General features: G+C 47.9%; 1 protein-coding gene across 1 annotated transcript in view; it reads right to left on the reverse strand.

Annotated features, from left to right (window-relative positions):
• Nucleotides 1-7,365: 7,365 nt before the first annotated feature.
• Nucleotides 7,366-18,755, reverse strand: part of ANKRD33B (ankyrin repeat domain 33B) — a 93,358-nt gene continuing 81,968 nt past the window's right edge. The window contains exon 4 of the mRNA XM_032625798.1: nt 7,366-14,184. Coding sequence (XP_032481689.1) covers nt 13,352-14,184 — 833 coding nt within the window. The 3' untranslated portion in view covers nt 7,366-13,351. The remainder of the gene's footprint in view (nt 14,185-18,755) is intronic.

The following is an 18,755-nucleotide window of genomic DNA, read 5'->3' on the forward strand; positions in this document are numbered from 1 at the left end:
TACTTAACATCTCTTGGCCCACCTTGCCAGTTAAAATAAGTAATAAAGTCCCTCATATTTTTATTGTTTGGGTTTCACAGCTAAAGCTTTTTCTGACTTAATACTAATTTTTTTCAACTTAATAGGATAAGTCATTTAACTATCCTCATAAAGGCTCTTAACATATCAAAAGGATCTCCCAGAAAAAGTTTTCCTACGAAACAAAACCAAAGGTTATTAATTTGCAGGCACAAAACTGCAACATCTAAGAATGAGAACTGGCGTTAGTTTGATAAACAAGTAGTTTTCAAGGACAATTAGATAACCTGCACATGAGAAGACATGATAAATGGGCATTTACTAATTAACACTTTGTTTAAACTATATAAACTTAACCAGAGTGACTATTTTCATGAATCACAAAAGCATCCAAGTAGACAGATTACCCACAGGAAGAGATTCTGAGCCTAAATCACCATCATCACCACCACCATCACCATCGTCCTCCTCACCTTCACTGCCCCCACCACCACCATCATCATGACCACCACCATCATCATCACTGTTATCATAATTCTCACCACTTTCACCACCTCCACCATCATCACCACCACCATCACCAACACCACCATCACCATCATCATTACCACCAACATCTTCATATCACCACCGTCATCATCACCATCATCACCACCACTGCCATCCTTCTCACCTTATTGAGCATTTACTATGTACCAGGAACTCATAGCAACTCTACTTAGTAGACATTGTTATTATTGCTATTATACAGATGAGGAAACTAAGGCCTAGCGTGGTAAAAATAATTTATGTAAGTAGTAGATGGCAAAGCTAAGATCCATCTGACACCAACTCCTATGCTTTCCACCACCAATCTTTAAAGACCAGAACACTCCACTGTCATTTCCACACTTAATCCATCCCCCACCCATCTGATTTCCATCGCCACCCTCTGACCACCAGGCCATCTCTGGTGTCCTCTGTCTCCTTACAGAAGAGTTCAGAGGTCCCTCTGCTTACACAGTTCCCATCAACCAGCAAATGTCACCCCAGGTGAGAGTAGGGCCCCCAGAGTTGGAGGAACAGTAAGGTGCTCTGGTTGTCAAACCCTGATGGGCACCTCAGAGACGTCTAGGTGCTGTTCTCGGGATGGGTAACCCTAGGAGAAATTTGAAACCCATTCCTCTTGAAGGTCTTCATTGGGCCAGATTAGGAAAGGGTAAATATCTTGAAAGACTAGATTTCACTTTCACTGCATGGAAATCCAGCTCTAAGTTCTCCTCCTGAGGATGGACCTCTTAGCCAGGCTTCACTTATGCTCTGGGGAGAAATCCATTATATATCCTTGGGGCTACCCTTCTTCCTTCTCACCGTGGTTGGAAAGCTCTTGACCCAGACAGTCTGGGACACTGTTCTGGGCACTGAGGACACCACAGCAACTAAGTCAAGCACAAGTCATAGAGTCCACTAGACCGTGATTGCAGTGTGAGCTGAGATCACCTCTCCACCTGCTCAGAGACCATGTGTGGTCTGAGGCACCTCACCAGAACTGGGGCTCACACAGGGTCTGGGGCTGAAGGGCTCTGGCCTGATTCTCCCTGGGGAGGATACTAGCACTCAGAAGGCCTTTCAAACACACATCTTGCCTCATCCCCACTGCAGGCCATATTATGCTGATCTACCTTCCATAGGGAGTCACTGGGGTTCTTGAGAGACATTCCTGATCACCTGCTGGGCATGGAGGCAGAGAAGAGATGGAGAACCCTTGAGGACAGTCAATCAAGGTCATGAGCACGGAGTCTGTGCTCAGAGTGGCCCCCAGCATCCCTCTGCCAAGGACGGGCACCAAGCAGGGTGTGTAGCATTCACACAGAGACCCATTCTTCTGTAAGGAAATGACTACCCTGCCAGGATCACAAAGAAAACATGTAGCAAAGCCAGGACCAGACCTTTGTCTGTCTGTCTCCAGAGACCCTTCCCCACACAGCTTTGAATATGCCTACTGTCATTTGGTTTAATTAAGCAAGCCGAGCATCTTCTTCCCCGTATGCTTTTCTGGGAGGAGAGACAGGCTGAGTCTGATAAAGCAGAGTATTTTCCACACTGCTGCTTCTACCGAGCCGATTTAGCTCGTTTCCGCTGTCATTTAATGTTCTCCTAGTTAAACACCAGTGCCCTCATCAACAGGATCTAATCAGCAGTGTCCCAAGAGGCATCTGGTAGCAGGACAGCTACCATCACCCCCCGCAGCCAGTGGGAAGCAGCTGATGGCCAGTCAGTCCCATGACTCCCGGGCAGATGAAGTGAGGGCCGCACTGCTGCCCCAGGTGTGTTTCAAGCTTCCTCCAGCCCCTGCTCATCTCCCAGGAACAGAGCTCGGGTCCCAGGAATGACCTCCAGAGACGCACAGAAGGCAGCGCAGCCCAAACGGGGAGGCCCTTGATACCCTGGATGACTCGTGGATGGAGGCTCAGCCTCAGTCCGCAAGGCTGTCCCAGGGCAGAAACGGAGAGCGAAGTGAGGCTCTTCTCTCTCTGGTCCTGCCTCCATGGGGTGTAGGGGCTTTGGTGTGGAGGACACTAAGTACATTTGGTGCAGGAACCAGCTGTAACCATACTTTCAGTCTCAGGATGAAAAGGTTTGGCAGGTCATGGGTGTGGCCTCTGTAAAGTCAAGGAGATTTCAGAGCCGACAGGAAGCGATTGGGTAGGTGCGGAGATGGGGCGGGGGAAGGGGCGGTGTTCAGAGCTCCACTCACTTACCTGGGAGTCCCACCCATTACGCTAAATGAAGTAAGTCAGAGAAAACCCAATACTGTATAATCTCACTTGTATGAGGAATCTAAGAAAACAAATGAAGAGCAAAAAACCCAGCTCACAGGTACAGAGAACAGGCTGGCGGTTGCCAGAGGCAAGACGTGGAGCAGGGTGTGAAACAGGTGAAGGGATCCAAAGCCACAAACTTCCCGTTATAAAATAATAAGTCATGGGATGTAACCGATAGCATGGGGACTATAGTTAATAACCGTGCGCTGCGTATTTGAAAGTTGCTAAGGAGAGTAGATCTTAAAAATTCTCATCACCAGGAAAAACATTATAACTGTGTAGTGATGGATGTGAACTAGACATTGTGGCCATTGTTCTGCGATACCTACAAACAGCAAATCAGTCGGTTGTACACCTGAAACCAATATAATGTTTACGTCCATTATATCTCAATTATTAAAAAAAAAAAAAAAAAAAAGAGCTGCCTGGGCACATTAGGTCTTCAGTGCCTATTCCACACCAGATGGAAACATCCACCACCTGTGGGATTGGTGCCCAGGCAGATGTCAGCAAGCTTTCTCTGTAAAGGTTCAGACAGTCAGCACTTTAGGCTTTGCGAGCATACGGCCTCTGTTACAGCTATGTGCCCTGGAGAGTGAAAACCACCATAGACAATATGTCATTGAGTGAGCAGGGCTGTGTTTCAATGCAATTGCATTGACAGAAACAGGCAGTGGCTGGATTTGAACCGTGGGCTGTGGGCCCCTGGCCTAGAAGTGGTGGTCAAGGGCACAGCTGAAGGTCGGCAGCCTCTAGCTGGCATTTAAAGCCATGAGCTGTAGAGATGGCCCAGGCAGGGAGGCAGAGAAGGGTCCCCAGGATGGAACCAGCTTCTAGCCCTCAGGGGTAGGGTGGGGCCTGGGTGGGGGGGGGGAGTGATGGTAATGGCATGACCCCCGTGGTCAGCAAGGTGGGAGCGAGCGTGAGTGTTGGGTGGGAGCCCGGCGGGCGTGCAGAGTTAGGGAGGGTGCACGCCCAGACTCGCAGCGTCTCTGGCTCAGTAGCTTGGCGTGGTGTTGTAGGTGGAATTGTGTCCCCCAAAAGGTTTTACTCTAAGTCCCTGTGAATGTGACCTTATTTGGAAACAGGGTCTTTGCACATGTAATTAAGTTAAAACAAGGCCATACTTGGTTAGGGTGGGCGGGTGCCAATTCAGTGACGGGTGGGCGCTAATCCAATGACTGGTGGCCTTATAAAAAGTGGGAAGTGTGTTGGGCTTCCCTGGTGGCGCAGTGGTTGAGAGTCCGCCTGCCGATGCAGAGGACACGGGTTTGTGCCCCGGTCCGGGAAGATCCCACATGCCGCGGAGCAGCTGGGCCTGTGAGCCTGCGCCTCCGGAGCCTGTGCTCTGCAACGGGAGAGGCCACAACAGCGAGAGGCCCGCGTACGGTAAAAAAAAAAAAAAAAAAAAGTGGGAAGTGTGGACACAGACACACAGAAGGAAGCCGGCCATGTGGTGACAGAGGCAGACGGAGGCTGCCACAAGCCAAGGAATGCCAAGGATTGCGGGCAACCACCAGGAGCTGGAAGAGGTGAGGAAGCGCCCTCCCCTGGACGCTTCAGAGGGGGCGTGGCCCTGCTGACACAGCGATTTCAAACGTCTGGCCGCCCGAACTGCGAGGGAATACATGTCAGTTGCTTGAAGCCATCCAGGTAATTTGTTACAGCAATCACACGAAACTAATACAGGTTCGGCCTGAGAAGGTGTACTTCTGATTGTCCAAGTGGTGCTGATGCTGCCTGTCCCGGGAACCCCGGCCCTTCAAGCACCATTGCTTTATGCAACCGCAGAGGGCCATCTGCCAGCTCAGGGAGAGCACGAGGGTTGCCCAAATCTCTCTAGAGTCACCTGGCCGGAGTCCGGAATTAGGAATGTGTAGAGTTAGAGAACCACAGGCTGGGGCTCAGGACGGGCCCAGCGCCTGCACAGCAGTGGGAGGGAAGGCAGGCAGGGGTGGCTTTTTCGACCCCCAACCTATGACCTTTCACCCTACAGAGGGCATCAGGCACTTCAACCAAGGGAGGCCCATTCCAATGGAGTTTGGTCAGGAAGGACATCGAGTCTGCACCTTTCAATGATCACTCAGGTTAGAAGGTAAAAGCTGGTCCCCCACCCCCCAGGGGCAGGGCGTGAAGGGGCCATGGGATGGCTAAGGGACTCCTTTGCCGGGGAGCGGGGACATTCTGCAACCTTTCTCACTGTAGGGTGACAGCTTCCCCATCACAACCCATGTGCCCAAACCCTCTCGTCTCTGATGGCCCAGAGAGGGGCCTTCCTGGTCCAGCTTCTCCACTCAGCTCTCGGCCCTAATAAAGCTTCTAAGAGCTCGTGAAAAATTGGTGTCATATCCTTGCAGCTACCTGACTTCTTGATTTTGTGTCACGCTTTTGAAATAGCAAGGTGGATTTGAGTGTCATTTATATACTTATCCAGGAAAACGTATTAACATCTTGTTAGGTTTGGGGGTTGAGTGAGAGCAGTAATGAGCTTGGGCGGGATGACCAGGCGGGTGGTGTCGAGTGGGCAGGGTGGCTGCCCCATGCTTGTGATCGCCTGTCCCTGCTGCAGGGGCAGTGGCCCCCTGGCACTGGGAGCTGCGGTTGAGCTAACAATTCACCTGAGCAATCTGCACATCAAAGTTGGTTTTGTCGGCAGACTGGGGGTTTTCGGACCACCTTTCACGTCCCTGGCTGGAAACCAGCTAGGTTATCATCAAGGGAGACAGCCGGAGTGACCTGTTGGGAGCCAGTGACCACGTGAAGGGCTGCTTGCAGAAGCCCTCGAGGTCCTCAGGGGGGCAACGCTCTTGAGTGCACGACTGCCCAGCGCAGATGCACTGCTCTTGGGGCCGGGCCGCCGGACGGGAAGAGCATCCGTCCATCTGTGCTCCTCAGAGCTCGACGCAGGTCCAGTCGGGGGAATAAAGACCACCTCCCTCACTTTTCATGTCAGTTCTCAGATTTTCTTTCTTTTTTTGGCCGTGCCTCTTGGACTGCAGGATCTTAGCTCCCCGACCAGGGATCGAACCTGGGCCCCCTGCTGTGGAAGCGCGGAGTCCTAACCACTGGACCGACAGGGACGTCCCTAGTTCTCAGATTTTCTAATAAGGACAGTTCCTTGTATATTACCTTCACATCATTTGTCTTTCACAACAATAAATACAAATAATCTCCAATAACAATCTTGGCCTAGAACAAAACCTTATTTAAAATTTGACATCCTATGTAGGTCCTTAATAATTATGATTCTGGATGAGTAGAATTTAATGACTAAAATTATGGTTTTTAACGTGTCAGACTTCTCAAATGCTGAATAGAACTTCCCAAATAAATAGCCGTTTGTCTTCAGTCCCATCAAAAATTACTGAAAAGATGAATTGTGTATGAATGTCTTTTTAAAAAGTAGCTACAAATCATTAGATAAAACTATTAAAAAAATGTTGATTTGGTGTAGGAAAGGCCTTCTTAAATAAGAAATGCAAATATAAACTAAAAAGTTTGGCAAGTTTGACTAAATCAAAATTTAAGACTTACACACGATACCTTAAAGATAAGTGATAAAATGGGAGAAAAAAATGCAGGATGTGTCAAAGAACTGACTCAAAATTTATAGAAAACTCCTATAAATCAGCAAAAATGACACCAAAGGGTAGTTTTTTAAAAATGAGAAACAGATATATATAACAAAATTTTTAAACAGGAAATAAAAATGGTCAAAAGACACATGAAAAGATGCTCTACTTCACCAGTAACTCAGGCAATTAAAACGAGATACAATTTCTTAACCATCGGACTGGCAAACAGCAAGTGTGCTGCAGGGGGAAAGGGGCCTCTTTTGTCCATTGTCGACAGGTGAATATTCAGCAGGGTTTGAAAAGGGCAACACAGCAGTGACTACTGAAAGAAAATTCGTCTTCCCTTCTACCGGCAAGTCCCACTTCTACACGCTTGTCTTAGAGAAACATTCACTTGTGTATACAAATAGGTAAGTCAGATGAAGGCTCTTCATGACTTACAAGCGGTAAGAACTGAAAAGACTGTAACGGTCCATCATGAGGTCATGGTTAAATGTACCACGGTGCAGCTCTCCAGAGGAACACTACACAGCTATCAACAAGAACACTGGGTGAAAACGTATATACCACACTGTACATCACACGAAGGGGAGAAAACAAAAATATATTTCTATGTCAAACAGAGAAAAGACAAATATCATGATATCACTTATATGTGGAACCTAAAAAATATGATACAAATGAACTTATTTACAGAACAGAAATGGACCCACAGACATGGAAGACAAACACGGTTACTAAAGGGGAAGGGGCAAAGGGAGAAATTAGGAGCTTGGGATTAACGGATACACACTACTACATATAAAACAGATGAACAACAAGGACCTACTGTCTAGCACAGGGAACTGTACTCAGTTATCTTGTAATAACCTATAATGGAAAAGAATCTGAAAAAGTATATATATATACTTTATACTGAAAAAGTATATCTGTATCTGAATCACTTTGCTGTACACCTGAAACTAATACAACATTGTAAATCAACTAATAAAAAATAAACTAAATGAAAAAAATTATATTATAAATGTATATATTATATAACATATTATATAATATATATAATAATAATAAATAAATAACAAAACTAAACTTGTTTCTATATACACAGGTAAATAAATCCACAGAAACACAGCTGAAGGATGCCTCCCTACCAGTGGGTACTTCTGAGAAGAGGCAGAATGTAAAGAGATTATTTTAACACGTGCAGAGAGGTATTCACAGATAGCTCATGAATTTAAAAGTCTTACTTTTGAAATGTGAAAAATAAAAGTGTGTCAGATGAAGGAAGTGCACATCTATTTCTATCAAAATAAGTAACATTAAAAACACTGGTATCATTGTGTCATTTTCTAATTTACACACACTTAGGTTTATCCAAGTATCACACCGTTGTACCATAAGACTTTATTTCACAAGTGATTTTAAATTCCGTAGCCACAACTTCATGACTCACATCCTTTTTGCTATGTTTTAAACTTTAGATACAGAGTTTGTTAAAAGAGAAGCTAAGAGGGAAAGACACATTCCTTCTGCTGAATAACATATCCTATTCAACTTAAAGATGATTATTAACCTTTTGGGTATCAAGAATTGAAACTGCTGGGGCCACATTTATTTGTAGGTCCCCAAATAGCCCTGAGGTCTAAATAGAAAAATATCTTTTATAAACTGTAACAAAACTCTCACCTCAAAATAAAACACTATGAAATTTACACAACTATATCCTTATTCAACATTTTTACAATATCCGGAAACCTACGGGATTTTTAGAAACGACAATGAAAATAGTTTTACATTCAGAAAACAGAGCTTATACCAACATGACATAACCTGAAACCAGGCACCTGTGCAGAGTCCATACAGTTCTTAAGTCACCCTGGTTAAAAACACACATTCTCAGACACCCAGTACATGTGAGTCAGAACAAGGATTTGAATGAAGAGAATTCCAATGAGATTAGCTTTGCCTGTTTGTTTGAATGGGGTCTGTTATTCAAATTCCTTAGGATGGCCGAGAGGCTCACAGGGCTGCTGGTAACATGGCCAGGTTTATAGCATCCTTTTCTGGTTTTCATCCTGTTTGACAGAGCTGTGAGGTTCCAAACCAGCTTCTAGAACTTCTGCTCAAAAACTGGTGTTAAAGTGCTTCAATGCGACCTCCCAAAATCTCATAAAGCATCAAACCAACACAGGCCACTGCCGTGCCTGCAGCCGCTGGTTTCATTTTGTTTCTCGTCTTCATTTTCTTCAAAAACAATATAAAGGTGTCCCATTATGATGAAATGATTCTCTCAAAAACCAAACTGTGTTAGTGTTGATTAATTAGAGTACTGATACTTGGGCAGACTTGGGAACATCTCAGTGCCTCCGCAGGGTAAGATGCTGACTCTGTGGCTAGCCTGGTGCCATGGGGTGAATGCCTGGTGGAGCTCCCCAAGCATCCCCTCTGGATTCTGCCCCTCCATGCCAAGGACGCAGCCAAAAGCAGAGCGATGGCCCAGGCCCGGCTACACAACCTCGCCCAGGAGCTCCTACCATCAGAGCACTGCAGGGCTGTGCCTTTCACATGAGCCTTATTTCAGGCTGGGTCAGGGTAAGGAGAGATTTTGCACGCAGCCCTGGCATTCAACTGAGTCCCTCAAAAATGAGCTAAATCAAACCAGGCAGTGGTGGTTTTTTGTTTTTTTCCATTTCTTTAAAATAAAGCAAAAAACCTCCAGAGGAATTGTTTTAGCCTCTTATTTTAAATGTTAATGAAGAAACATGTGAATTCAAGGGCACAGCCGTGAGTAGCTGATTCAAGAGTTACAAGGACGTTTGAAACAAAGTCTAAATGCATGGAGAGGAGAGCAACCAGCGTTTTCAGGAAGAGCTGTTTTGTTGTAAGTTCTTCATGGCAACAGCCCTCCCTCCCGCTGCCATGATTATGTACCCAATGCCAGCTGTTGTCGCAAAGGGGACTTTGTTTTATAAGGATCAGTCGTGATGGGTCTTCTGCCATTCCTTCCCTAGAAGACCACTGTCCAGCAGGCCCAGCTGAAAGAGGCCCAGCATGAGCCTGCCGCCGAGGAAACCGAGGACCAGACGCAGACCAGGGCCCCGAGGGATCCTGTGAGCCGGGCACCCACAGCCAAATGCAGAATCCAAACAGTTACCCATGTGGGACGAAAAGGCTCGCAAGGGAATACTTGGGTAGCGCGTTAGGATTTCCCCAAATACTGTGAAAAAGAAAAAGTGTGTCAGCACTTCATCCTATAAAAGATAGATTGCGACTAGCAGCTTACAATAGTTCCTGATAAATCTTAGCACTGCAGGGAACACCTGCATTGTATCAGGATGGGAACTGAGCGAGCACATGTCTCCAAGTGAACCTGGGGGTAAGCACTGCACCTGACATCCGTCAGGGCTAGAACTCCTTTAGCGGAGCTCAAGTGAATGATGAAAAGACAGTCTTCCGTCTTAATGCAGCGTGGATAAGGGGGGAAATACTGTGATCCTGCCAGAGGCCGCAAGAGTCAAATCGTCCCTACTTCTTAGTCTTAGCTCATTTATTGGCCCCTCAGGGGTGCTTTACTTCATAATAACTCGGTACCCATGGTTCTTCCCTGGAGACAGCAGGCTTTGCATCCACTTCAGGATTGGGGTGTGGCCCACCTCACGGGATTGTTTCACAGCCTCATCTCCACTCAGCAGACTTCCAGAGACCCGGTCGTCCACAGCACGGAAGGAAGCAGACAGAGGCAGCCTGGACTGGCCACGCTGCATCCACAAATCCCACTTTCCAACTGACATCACGAACTCTATCCTCCACTGCAGAATGAGTGAGTAGCAGGGGTGCCCGAAGTTGAGATGACGAACTACTGCAATTTCCGATCCTATTTCTGAGGCATCTAGTGCCACCAGGAGCTCGTGGGGAGGTGCTGCAGAAAAAGTCACGAAGGTCCATAATGTCACGTGTTGCATTTCTCAAAGGTAGCCAAAGACATGCAAGGTCTCTGAACGACGCAGTCATTCCAGCTTTTCCCTCCCCACTCCCAGCGGTAAGCTTGGCGCTCGACTGGCTGTAGAACACGATTCACATAAGCAGATAGAAAACAGTCACTGTCACACCACACACCCCTGGATCAGATGGGGAGGAAACAGTTGTAGAGGTAAAAGCGATGAATGGTCCATCTGTGTTGTCACAGCCATCTCTACGTACATGAAGGCTGCAATTTTTTTTTTTTAATACAAGGCTTCACATCCACAAGAGGCAACTGAGAGGCACTGAAGTGACTTCACATCCACTCCAAAGCCATTTCAGCTGCCAGAGTCCCGAGTTTCTAATAATCAAGAAATCTCAACACGAGGGGTGATTCCCAGGCATCTCCCCAGAAAACAGCAAAACTGACATTGTCTTAGAAATATTTCTTCTATCTAGTTTAATCATAACTCACTCAGATATTAAAAAGTATTAAAATATACTTCAACTTTTCCCCTAACTGTATTTATATATAAATCCCTGAGAGGGTACCTGTCAAGTTGAAATTCACTATTTACAGTTAACAGACATCAGGAGTGCAAGCAGACACTGGATCTACAGCAGGGCGGTGCTGTCACCTGCCAGGAGAGCAAACCAAGTCTCCCTCCCTAAAGAAAAAAAAGGGGGAAAGTGCGCGGTGGAGGTGGGGGGATTGTGCCAACACTGCACAGAAGCAGCGGGCGGAATCTGCCGTTCATTCACTCTTGGGTGTTCGGAGGGCACGACATGATAATTCCACGGGGCACCGTTGATCCCTCAGCATTGCCTTGCTTTTCCGCCCTTTTTAGATCTCAGAGTAGTGGTGCCAGGGATGATCAAGGCATTTAGCTAAATCTGGAGCAGAAAACAGGCAAAACAAAGCAAAAGCAAATAAGGAAAAAAGGAGGCAAAGGGGTCAGCAGGAAATGTATGTGGTGACGGAGCTGGGGGGGGACACTGCTCATCAGTGCCGCATCTGGAGGGGAGGGAGGACACTGGAGGGGAGGGAGGAGGGCTGAACCCTTGGTGAGAAAAATGCAGCTAACCATTCAAAGCAACGAAAATACATAAACACGAAAATGATCTCAAAGGATATGGATTGGACTGTCAGGGAAACGGGTGTTTCTCTCCACGTCGGGGACCAGCTTTCATCTCATCCAAGGGGACTTGGCCAACCTCAACTCTTAGACACGAAAGTGACCCAACAGCCAACTACATCAGTGATGCTCAAAGTGGGTCCAGACCTCTGTGCCTTTCTTCTTGTGCCCTTCTGGGATGAGAGAGGAACTCACTAAAATCTGACTTTAAGAGCTGTATTATCGTCACACCTGTCTCCCACCAGTCTGGGTGCAGCCTGATGGTCTGTTTATTGAGATTTGGGGGAAGGTGAGTGTGAGATGCTCAACTCTGAAGGATGGGGCAGAAGAGGGAGAGTGGCGCTACCCCGCCCACATAATGAGACAGACACGTGCTCATTACCGCATAGCCAGGGAGCACGATTTCCCCTGCGAATCTAGAGTTATAATAAAGAGCTTCCAAACTGGTCTGTAATATTTTAAATCTATGGCTTCTGAGCAGAATAATATTTAAATAAAGTGCTGTTGGTAGTGCATATGTGAGAGAGACTCTGCAACCCAGATGGCCAGAGATTCATTAGAATTTCTCAGTGCTTTGGAGATAACTCCCTGGGAGAGCTCAGGGCCCGGGGCAAATCACATACATGCTCTGCCGAAGTCCCAACATCTTGGAAATTCTACAAAGTCGGCATAAGGGTAAACTGAAGATCAGGGGCAGTCATCAAAGGAAAAATGAAAGTAATTCCACACCAGGGATTCCTTGGAATTGAGTCAGGAGGCGGAAGCAACCCAGCTCACTCCAGGCAAATTTGCCTAAAACATGTTTGCTTAAGTATTCAATTGTAATCCCTGTTTCTCTAAAAAATTTACGCCTGCCCCCATTTCAGCAGTCTGCAGGACACTGGGTTCCTTATGCTTTTTGCATCTTCTTTACATTTTAAGGATATCTGAATTCAATTTATCCAAGAGCACATAACTTACTTTTGTATTTCTAGTAATAATTTATTAGATTTGACCCTATTTTCTTAAATTCTTTTTTCTTAAGTCAATATCTATTTTTGAATATGTTCAAGACTTTGTATACAGTTTATCTAAAATCCCTTGCTTAAAATGAGTTTAGTCCTAGCAATAAATACATGCTTCTCTACGTAGTCTCATACTTTGACAACTGGGTTTTTTCATCATTTTTTAGCACTGGATGGACAAGAGAGCTTAAAAAGTAAGACACAAGGAAATCTGATTCCTCTATCTTACTTGATCATTTTGCTGTAAAGTAAATGCCTCCATCAGATGGAAAGAAATATTCTGCATCACTTAATCCAGTTAAGAACATGCAGTGCTCACGGGCACCCACGTGAGATGGAAAGGCAAAGACCCAAACAAACAGCAGAAGGGGGGAGAATGCCACAAATTCTGTGTGAAATCATAGAGATATCACAAGTAGTCATTGCTAGAAACGGTACTTTAAACAAAGGGTCTTCAGACAAATGCATTAAAACCATCCTACGTACGAAGAGCCCCATCTTTGTATGGGGCTGGTAACGTGCTGCACGTTTGACTGTGATTAAAAATACAGAATTATACAGAAAATGCCCTTCTGACAAACTGGTCTTAAAAATTTCTTAACGGAGGTTCTAAAGATAAACTTTTAGGTAAAACGCCCACTAAGTGTACTGACTGCTGGGGGAACTGGTTTTAGGCAAATCGATTAGTGCTATGCCCAATTCACTCTTGGGTGCAGGCTGAACAAACACAAACGTTTTCTCTGGCCGAAGGAGCCTGCGGGCACGGGGACGTGTGGTGCGTAAAAGGCAAGGGCCGGGCGGAGGTTCTGCGTCCTTCCTCCCGCCCACCCCCAGACACTCCCCGTGCCCCCCCGTCACGTCCTTTTCCTCCAGGACGGTGCCCGCTTCTCCTTGTGCGCCGTGGCCAGCCGCTGCTTCTCTGCCTCTTCCGCCTTCCTTCTTTCCTCCTTCGCCTCCTTGTACCGCCACTTGGGGAGCTGCAGGTGGGTGCTGTCCTTGGTGCTGCCCTTCGCCGCGCGCTCGGGCTGGAAGGCGGGCGCGGGCGCCTTGCTGATGCGCACCTTGGGGATGACCACGCCCGGCCGCACGCTGCTCCGCCGCAGCAGCTGCAGGGACAGGAGGCTGGCCTTCCGCGGGGCAGCTGGCAGCTGGGAAGAAGACGTGGAGCTGGCTCTGGGGGCCCCCTCTCTGGAGACCCCCGCGGTCTGCGAGGTCCGGAATCGCTGCTCGGCGCCCTCCGCTTTGTCCCTCTCTTGGGCTTGCGTGTCCGGGTGCCCCCGTGCCGCCAGGATTTCCTGCACCGCCAGCCGCCTTTTCCCCACACAGGGGGGGTTCTCGGGGCACATGGTCTGGCAGACGACGGCCACGGCGGGGCTGTAGAGGCTCGTGGTCATCCTGACCATGTGGTCCAGGGCGCCCCCATCCTCCAGGCCTTGGCGCAAGCGGGAGGTCAGCATGGACCGCACAAACTCGGTGAGCCTCTGCAAGCAGTTCTTGGAGCCCGCAGGCTTCGGACCCGCCTCGGGGGCCAGCGGCAGCTCTGGCTTGTACTTTTCCCCAAACTGCTCTGGGCAGGGTCGCTCCAGCAGCCTCTGGATGACGTGGACCGCTTCGAACCTTCCCGTGTAAGTAGCCCACTCCTGGGACGACATTCCACGGTGAGGGTCCCTGGCGTGGACATCTGCCCCTGAAAACCGCAAAGAAGAAACAGGAATGGGTGGATGCAATAAGACCTCCCTTCCACAGGCAGAAAACGAAAAGACAGTGAAATGGATCAAAGGCGAAACTTCCAAAACCTTCTAACAGACCCTACCCTGGAGCTGGGCCACCTGGATGAACCCACACCTGACCGTCACCTCTTGCGTTTACTATTGTAACACAACCGACCTTTTGTTTTTGCGGTACGCAGGCCTCTCACTGTTGTGGCCTCTCCCGTTGCGGAGCACAGGCTCTGGACACGCAGGCTCAGCGGCCATGGCTCACGGGCCCAGCCACTCCACGGCATGTGGGATCTTCCCGGACCAGGGCATGAACCCGTGTCCCCTGCATCGGCAGGCGGACTCTCAACCACTGCGCCACCAGGGAAGCCCCACAACCGACCTTTAAGTGTTCCACTTAATGGTTTGTCTTTCCTAAATAAAACCCCCTAAACTCAGCACCTAAATCGTGGAATTTTTTTATAGAAATAAGATTTCATGGCTTTCCAGCAATGGAGACACAATCAGACCACAAAGGTGCTTTGTAACACTTGGCAGATGATACTAGAATGTTCTAAAAATACTAACAGTAACTCACGGGCAAAGCATTCAGTGTCCTATTTATTTATCATCTCCCTTTTTCCTCCAAGATCTCTTGTGGGGACGATTATGGTTCTTATCTTACAGGAAACGTGTGGTCCTTCACTTTTCGTGCTGGTGGTTAGTTGGTCGTGGGTCGTGGGCTTCTCCAGGACAGAGGCAGTTTAAGCAAACACTTGAGTCATTTTTGCTTCCTTAACACACATAGTTCTGGCTGGTGGGAGGCATGCATTTAATAAATGTTTGCTACAGAATGGATGGTGGTCCCAGTGGCTGAGGGCACTGCTGGAGACCTCGAAGCTGGTAAGAGAGAAGTGCTCAGACCTGGGTCCTGACCCTCAGCTGCCTGCACTTCCCACCACCCTGCTGGGGGGCTCTTCCTCTGTGACACTTTCCTGTGCCAACAGGGCCAGGGCCTAGTACTCAGGGACTTAATCCAACAGTAATCTAGGTGCGCTGTGAAGCTGTTCTGTAGGCGCGGTTAGCATCCACAACTGGTTGACTTTTAAGTCCAGATTACCACCCAAAATGTGGGTGAGCCTCGTCCAAGGTCTTAGGAGCAAAAGTTGAAGTTTCCTGGAGAAGAAAGAATTCAGCCTGAAGACGGCAGCATCCACTCCTGCCCAGGTCTCCAGCCCACTGGCCTGTCCTACAGATTCCAGGCTTACCAAGCCCCTAAATCACGTGAGCCAATTCCCTAAAATAAATCTCTTAATATATATCTCCCATCGGTTCTGTCTTTCTGCAGGACAGAGGCTGCATCTCCTACATCCTCACGGTCTCCCTTACACTGGTCACTTCCTTAATAAATCTCCTCCGTACCAGCCACTGCCCCCTCTTAATACTGCAAAGTTAAACTTCAGCTCAACTTGATAAAATGTTCATAAGTTTCAGCTCGGTAGTAAAACAGAAATTAACCAGGGATTGCTGTTCAATTAATCTTGGGCCAATCTCAGCCAAATATACAGTTAAAAATCATTCAGCATTTCAAGTCCCATTAGTCATATTTCCACTGGCAAAGCAATGTGGGAAGTAGGGCAGTTATCTAGTCTACCCAGGGACCAGGCCCAGCAGAAGCTTCTGCATCTACATCCCACACAGACCGGGGTGTCCGGCATGCGACGGCTGGTGAATATGAACGAGAGCAGCAGGGGGTCTCAGCGACTTCCCTGCCCCATAGCCCTCAGCGGCCCCATGGCTGAGGCAGACGCAGCTCACCTGAGCTCGCCCGGTAATGCTCTTAATTCTGTGACACGTTAAAGAACATATCAGAAGAGTGGTAATTATTGGGAACTGGAGATCACGATGGAACTCATTAGCTACAGTACAATTTATAAACGGACTCAGATGAAAAGGGGGCAGTAAAAATGTCATTGCAAAAAATAGATTGACACATTAAACCTTAATTCGTTGCACGTCACTTAAAAAAGGAGCAAACTGAAAAATTAAAATCTTAATGAACGCTGCTTGAAAGAGACATTTTTCAAATGCTAATGGAAAACTAAAGGAACAGCTGTCAAAAGTTGAGTGCACCTCTTCCTTTTCAAAATCACCTTGGAAAATACAAACACTGTAAAGAACGGAGGCCATTCTGACTGTAATGCAGCTCAAGAATCTGAGCTATGCTATAAATTAGAGATTCACTTCCTTAAGAAAGTACTATTAAGGGTAATATTAAAGGCCTGGGCATAGTCATTAAATCATGAAAGGCAAGTACTGACGATTAGCACGTTATACTTATATCTTTTTAGAAAATACGGAGCACCTCTGACAGGCCAAAGTACCCATCGCCTGCCCCAGAGACACCCGGCATCCTCATCCTCCCACCCCATGTTGTTTCGCCCAGGGGTCCAGCCGTGCAAAGGCTGGGCTCCTGCCAATGAGTCCATCTGCTGCCACGTTAAGTGCTGTGAGCTGTCTATACAGAATCCTCTATTTTATTCAAGGCAGCAACTACTCAGTTCTAGGCAATGCATCATGACTGGTCTATCCCTGAGTTTCAAAACTTGGCCATACTGACATTTGGGGCCAGATGACTATTTGTTCTGGGGATTGTAGGGCTTTTAACAGCATCCCTGTTCTCTGTGCACTAGATGCCAGTAGCATTCCACCAGTTGTGACAACCAAAAATGTCCCCTGGGGGATCACACACATCCCCACCCCACTGAGGATTATGGTTCTGACCTCGATGACCTGCCACGTTGTTCCCCGTTCTCCCAGTCTCCCTTACAGCTGGTCAGTGAGCCACAAAGAGAAGGCTGCGGCACCCTGATCGAAGGGACCAATGAATCTGAGGCCTGGAGCTCTGGTGACCATCGTGCAATCATGAGGTGACCAGTCAACACACTGGCAGGTGGTTGGGGGGCCGGGTGGAGCTGAGCGGACAAGAGGAAGAAACCTGGCTCTGTGATGTCCTCATGGAGTCCAGGGCCAAGCTCTGCATGGTGACTTCCAGTGAGGTGAGACAGACAGACACTTGCTTTCTTTAAGCCACCGTCAAGTCAGGATTTCTGTTACTGGAAGCAGAAAGCATTCTAAAAGGGACTAAAGGAAAACAATCTACCTTCCGTTGCTCATTCTTAGGACGCTTTCCTCCAACAGTCAAGGCCAGGTATGTGGGACCAGCAGGAGGCAGGCAGAGCCCAGGGTGCGTCACTTCCTTTCCTATTTATCTATAAGCCCCCATCCCCATGTTATCTTATCTATAAGCCCCCATCCCCATGTTATCTACCCTTCAGAGCCCCAATCTGGTCCCCCTCCTGCCGAGAGACCCTGCTGGTCATGTCAGATAGTTAGACATGAGCAGGTCCCTGCCCCATCCTGGACGGGGTCATCTCTCCCTCCCCCATCTGGACACTGGTGATTAGAACATGCCCAGAGAGCCTCCCTTTTGTGGTCAAGGACTGTTAAGTCTCCAGCCTTATCAAGACCAAACAAGATAAAACCACCAGCACAGGTTGGTGCAGGCATACCAAGACCTAAAAGGTGACTCAGTAACCCGGGGTTCATCACGCCGTGTTTGTAATAAATTAGCATTGTGGTTTCTGCATCCATCACCCTTCTGTGGGTTTTGCCCGGGTGCCTGTGGGTAAGCGCCTGCGCAGAAGGAAGAAGTTATATAACCTAAAGCTGTCGATCAGCTTGGCAGTCAAATGATGCAGGACCTGAGGGGCTTTCCACCACTCTGAAAAACCAACCCCAGCCCTACCGCGGGGCTGCTTCCAGTTTCCAAACAACCCCGCGCCCCTTCTCTCTCTCCGGAGTGTACTTTTGCTTTGCTTAATAAAAAGCTCTTGCTACTTAAAACTGCTCTATGTCTCTGGACTGAATTCTTTCTCTTCGAGAGGACGAGAACCGAGGGAAGAGCCTTTTTCCGCCGGTGACAGTCACCACAAGACCACTGTGGACCGGTCCTTACAGGCCTCCTCCTGTGCTGTCTGTGGCCTGTATCTTGGGCACTTGGGGTATACGCAGGACGCAGGGTCACAGGGAAGAGCCCTTGAAGGGGGTGGGGCAGGTGATCCCACCCTACCCTCAGGCATTTCAGTCTCTCAGAGGGTCTCAGCAGGGCTCAAGCCCACAGCCCGCAGGGTAGCCAGCTAATGAGCTCACACTGGTTCATTTTCCAGTCTTCCCAATCTGGCTTCCTTATCCCTGACCAGCTTCCAAGGGTGACTTTCCAGAACAACCACTTGTCCCACGGTTGGCTCTCGTGGGTGCCCAGGCTAAGACAGTGCCCTTGGTGATATGAAATGCCTTATTTTTAGCCCTTTCTCTGCCTAATTACTTGACACTATTCCAACTTAGTCACAGAAAATTCATGTTTTCCTCTATAAACAGAAAGAAACCTCTCTGGTGATATCATATCCTTCGGCTTTCCAGAAACACATAGTCAGGGCTTGCCTAAGACAAAGATGAGCACACGATGTACAGCGGGAGTGCCTCTGCTCTCTGTTCGGTA

The sequence above is a fragment of the Phocoena sinus genome, chromosome 3, assembly GCF_008692025.1.
Source record: "Phocoena sinus isolate mPhoSin1 chromosome 3, mPhoSin1.pri, whole genome shotgun sequence".
Taxonomy (NCBI): Eukaryota; Metazoa; Chordata; class Mammalia; order Artiodactyla; family Phocoenidae; genus Phocoena; species Phocoena sinus.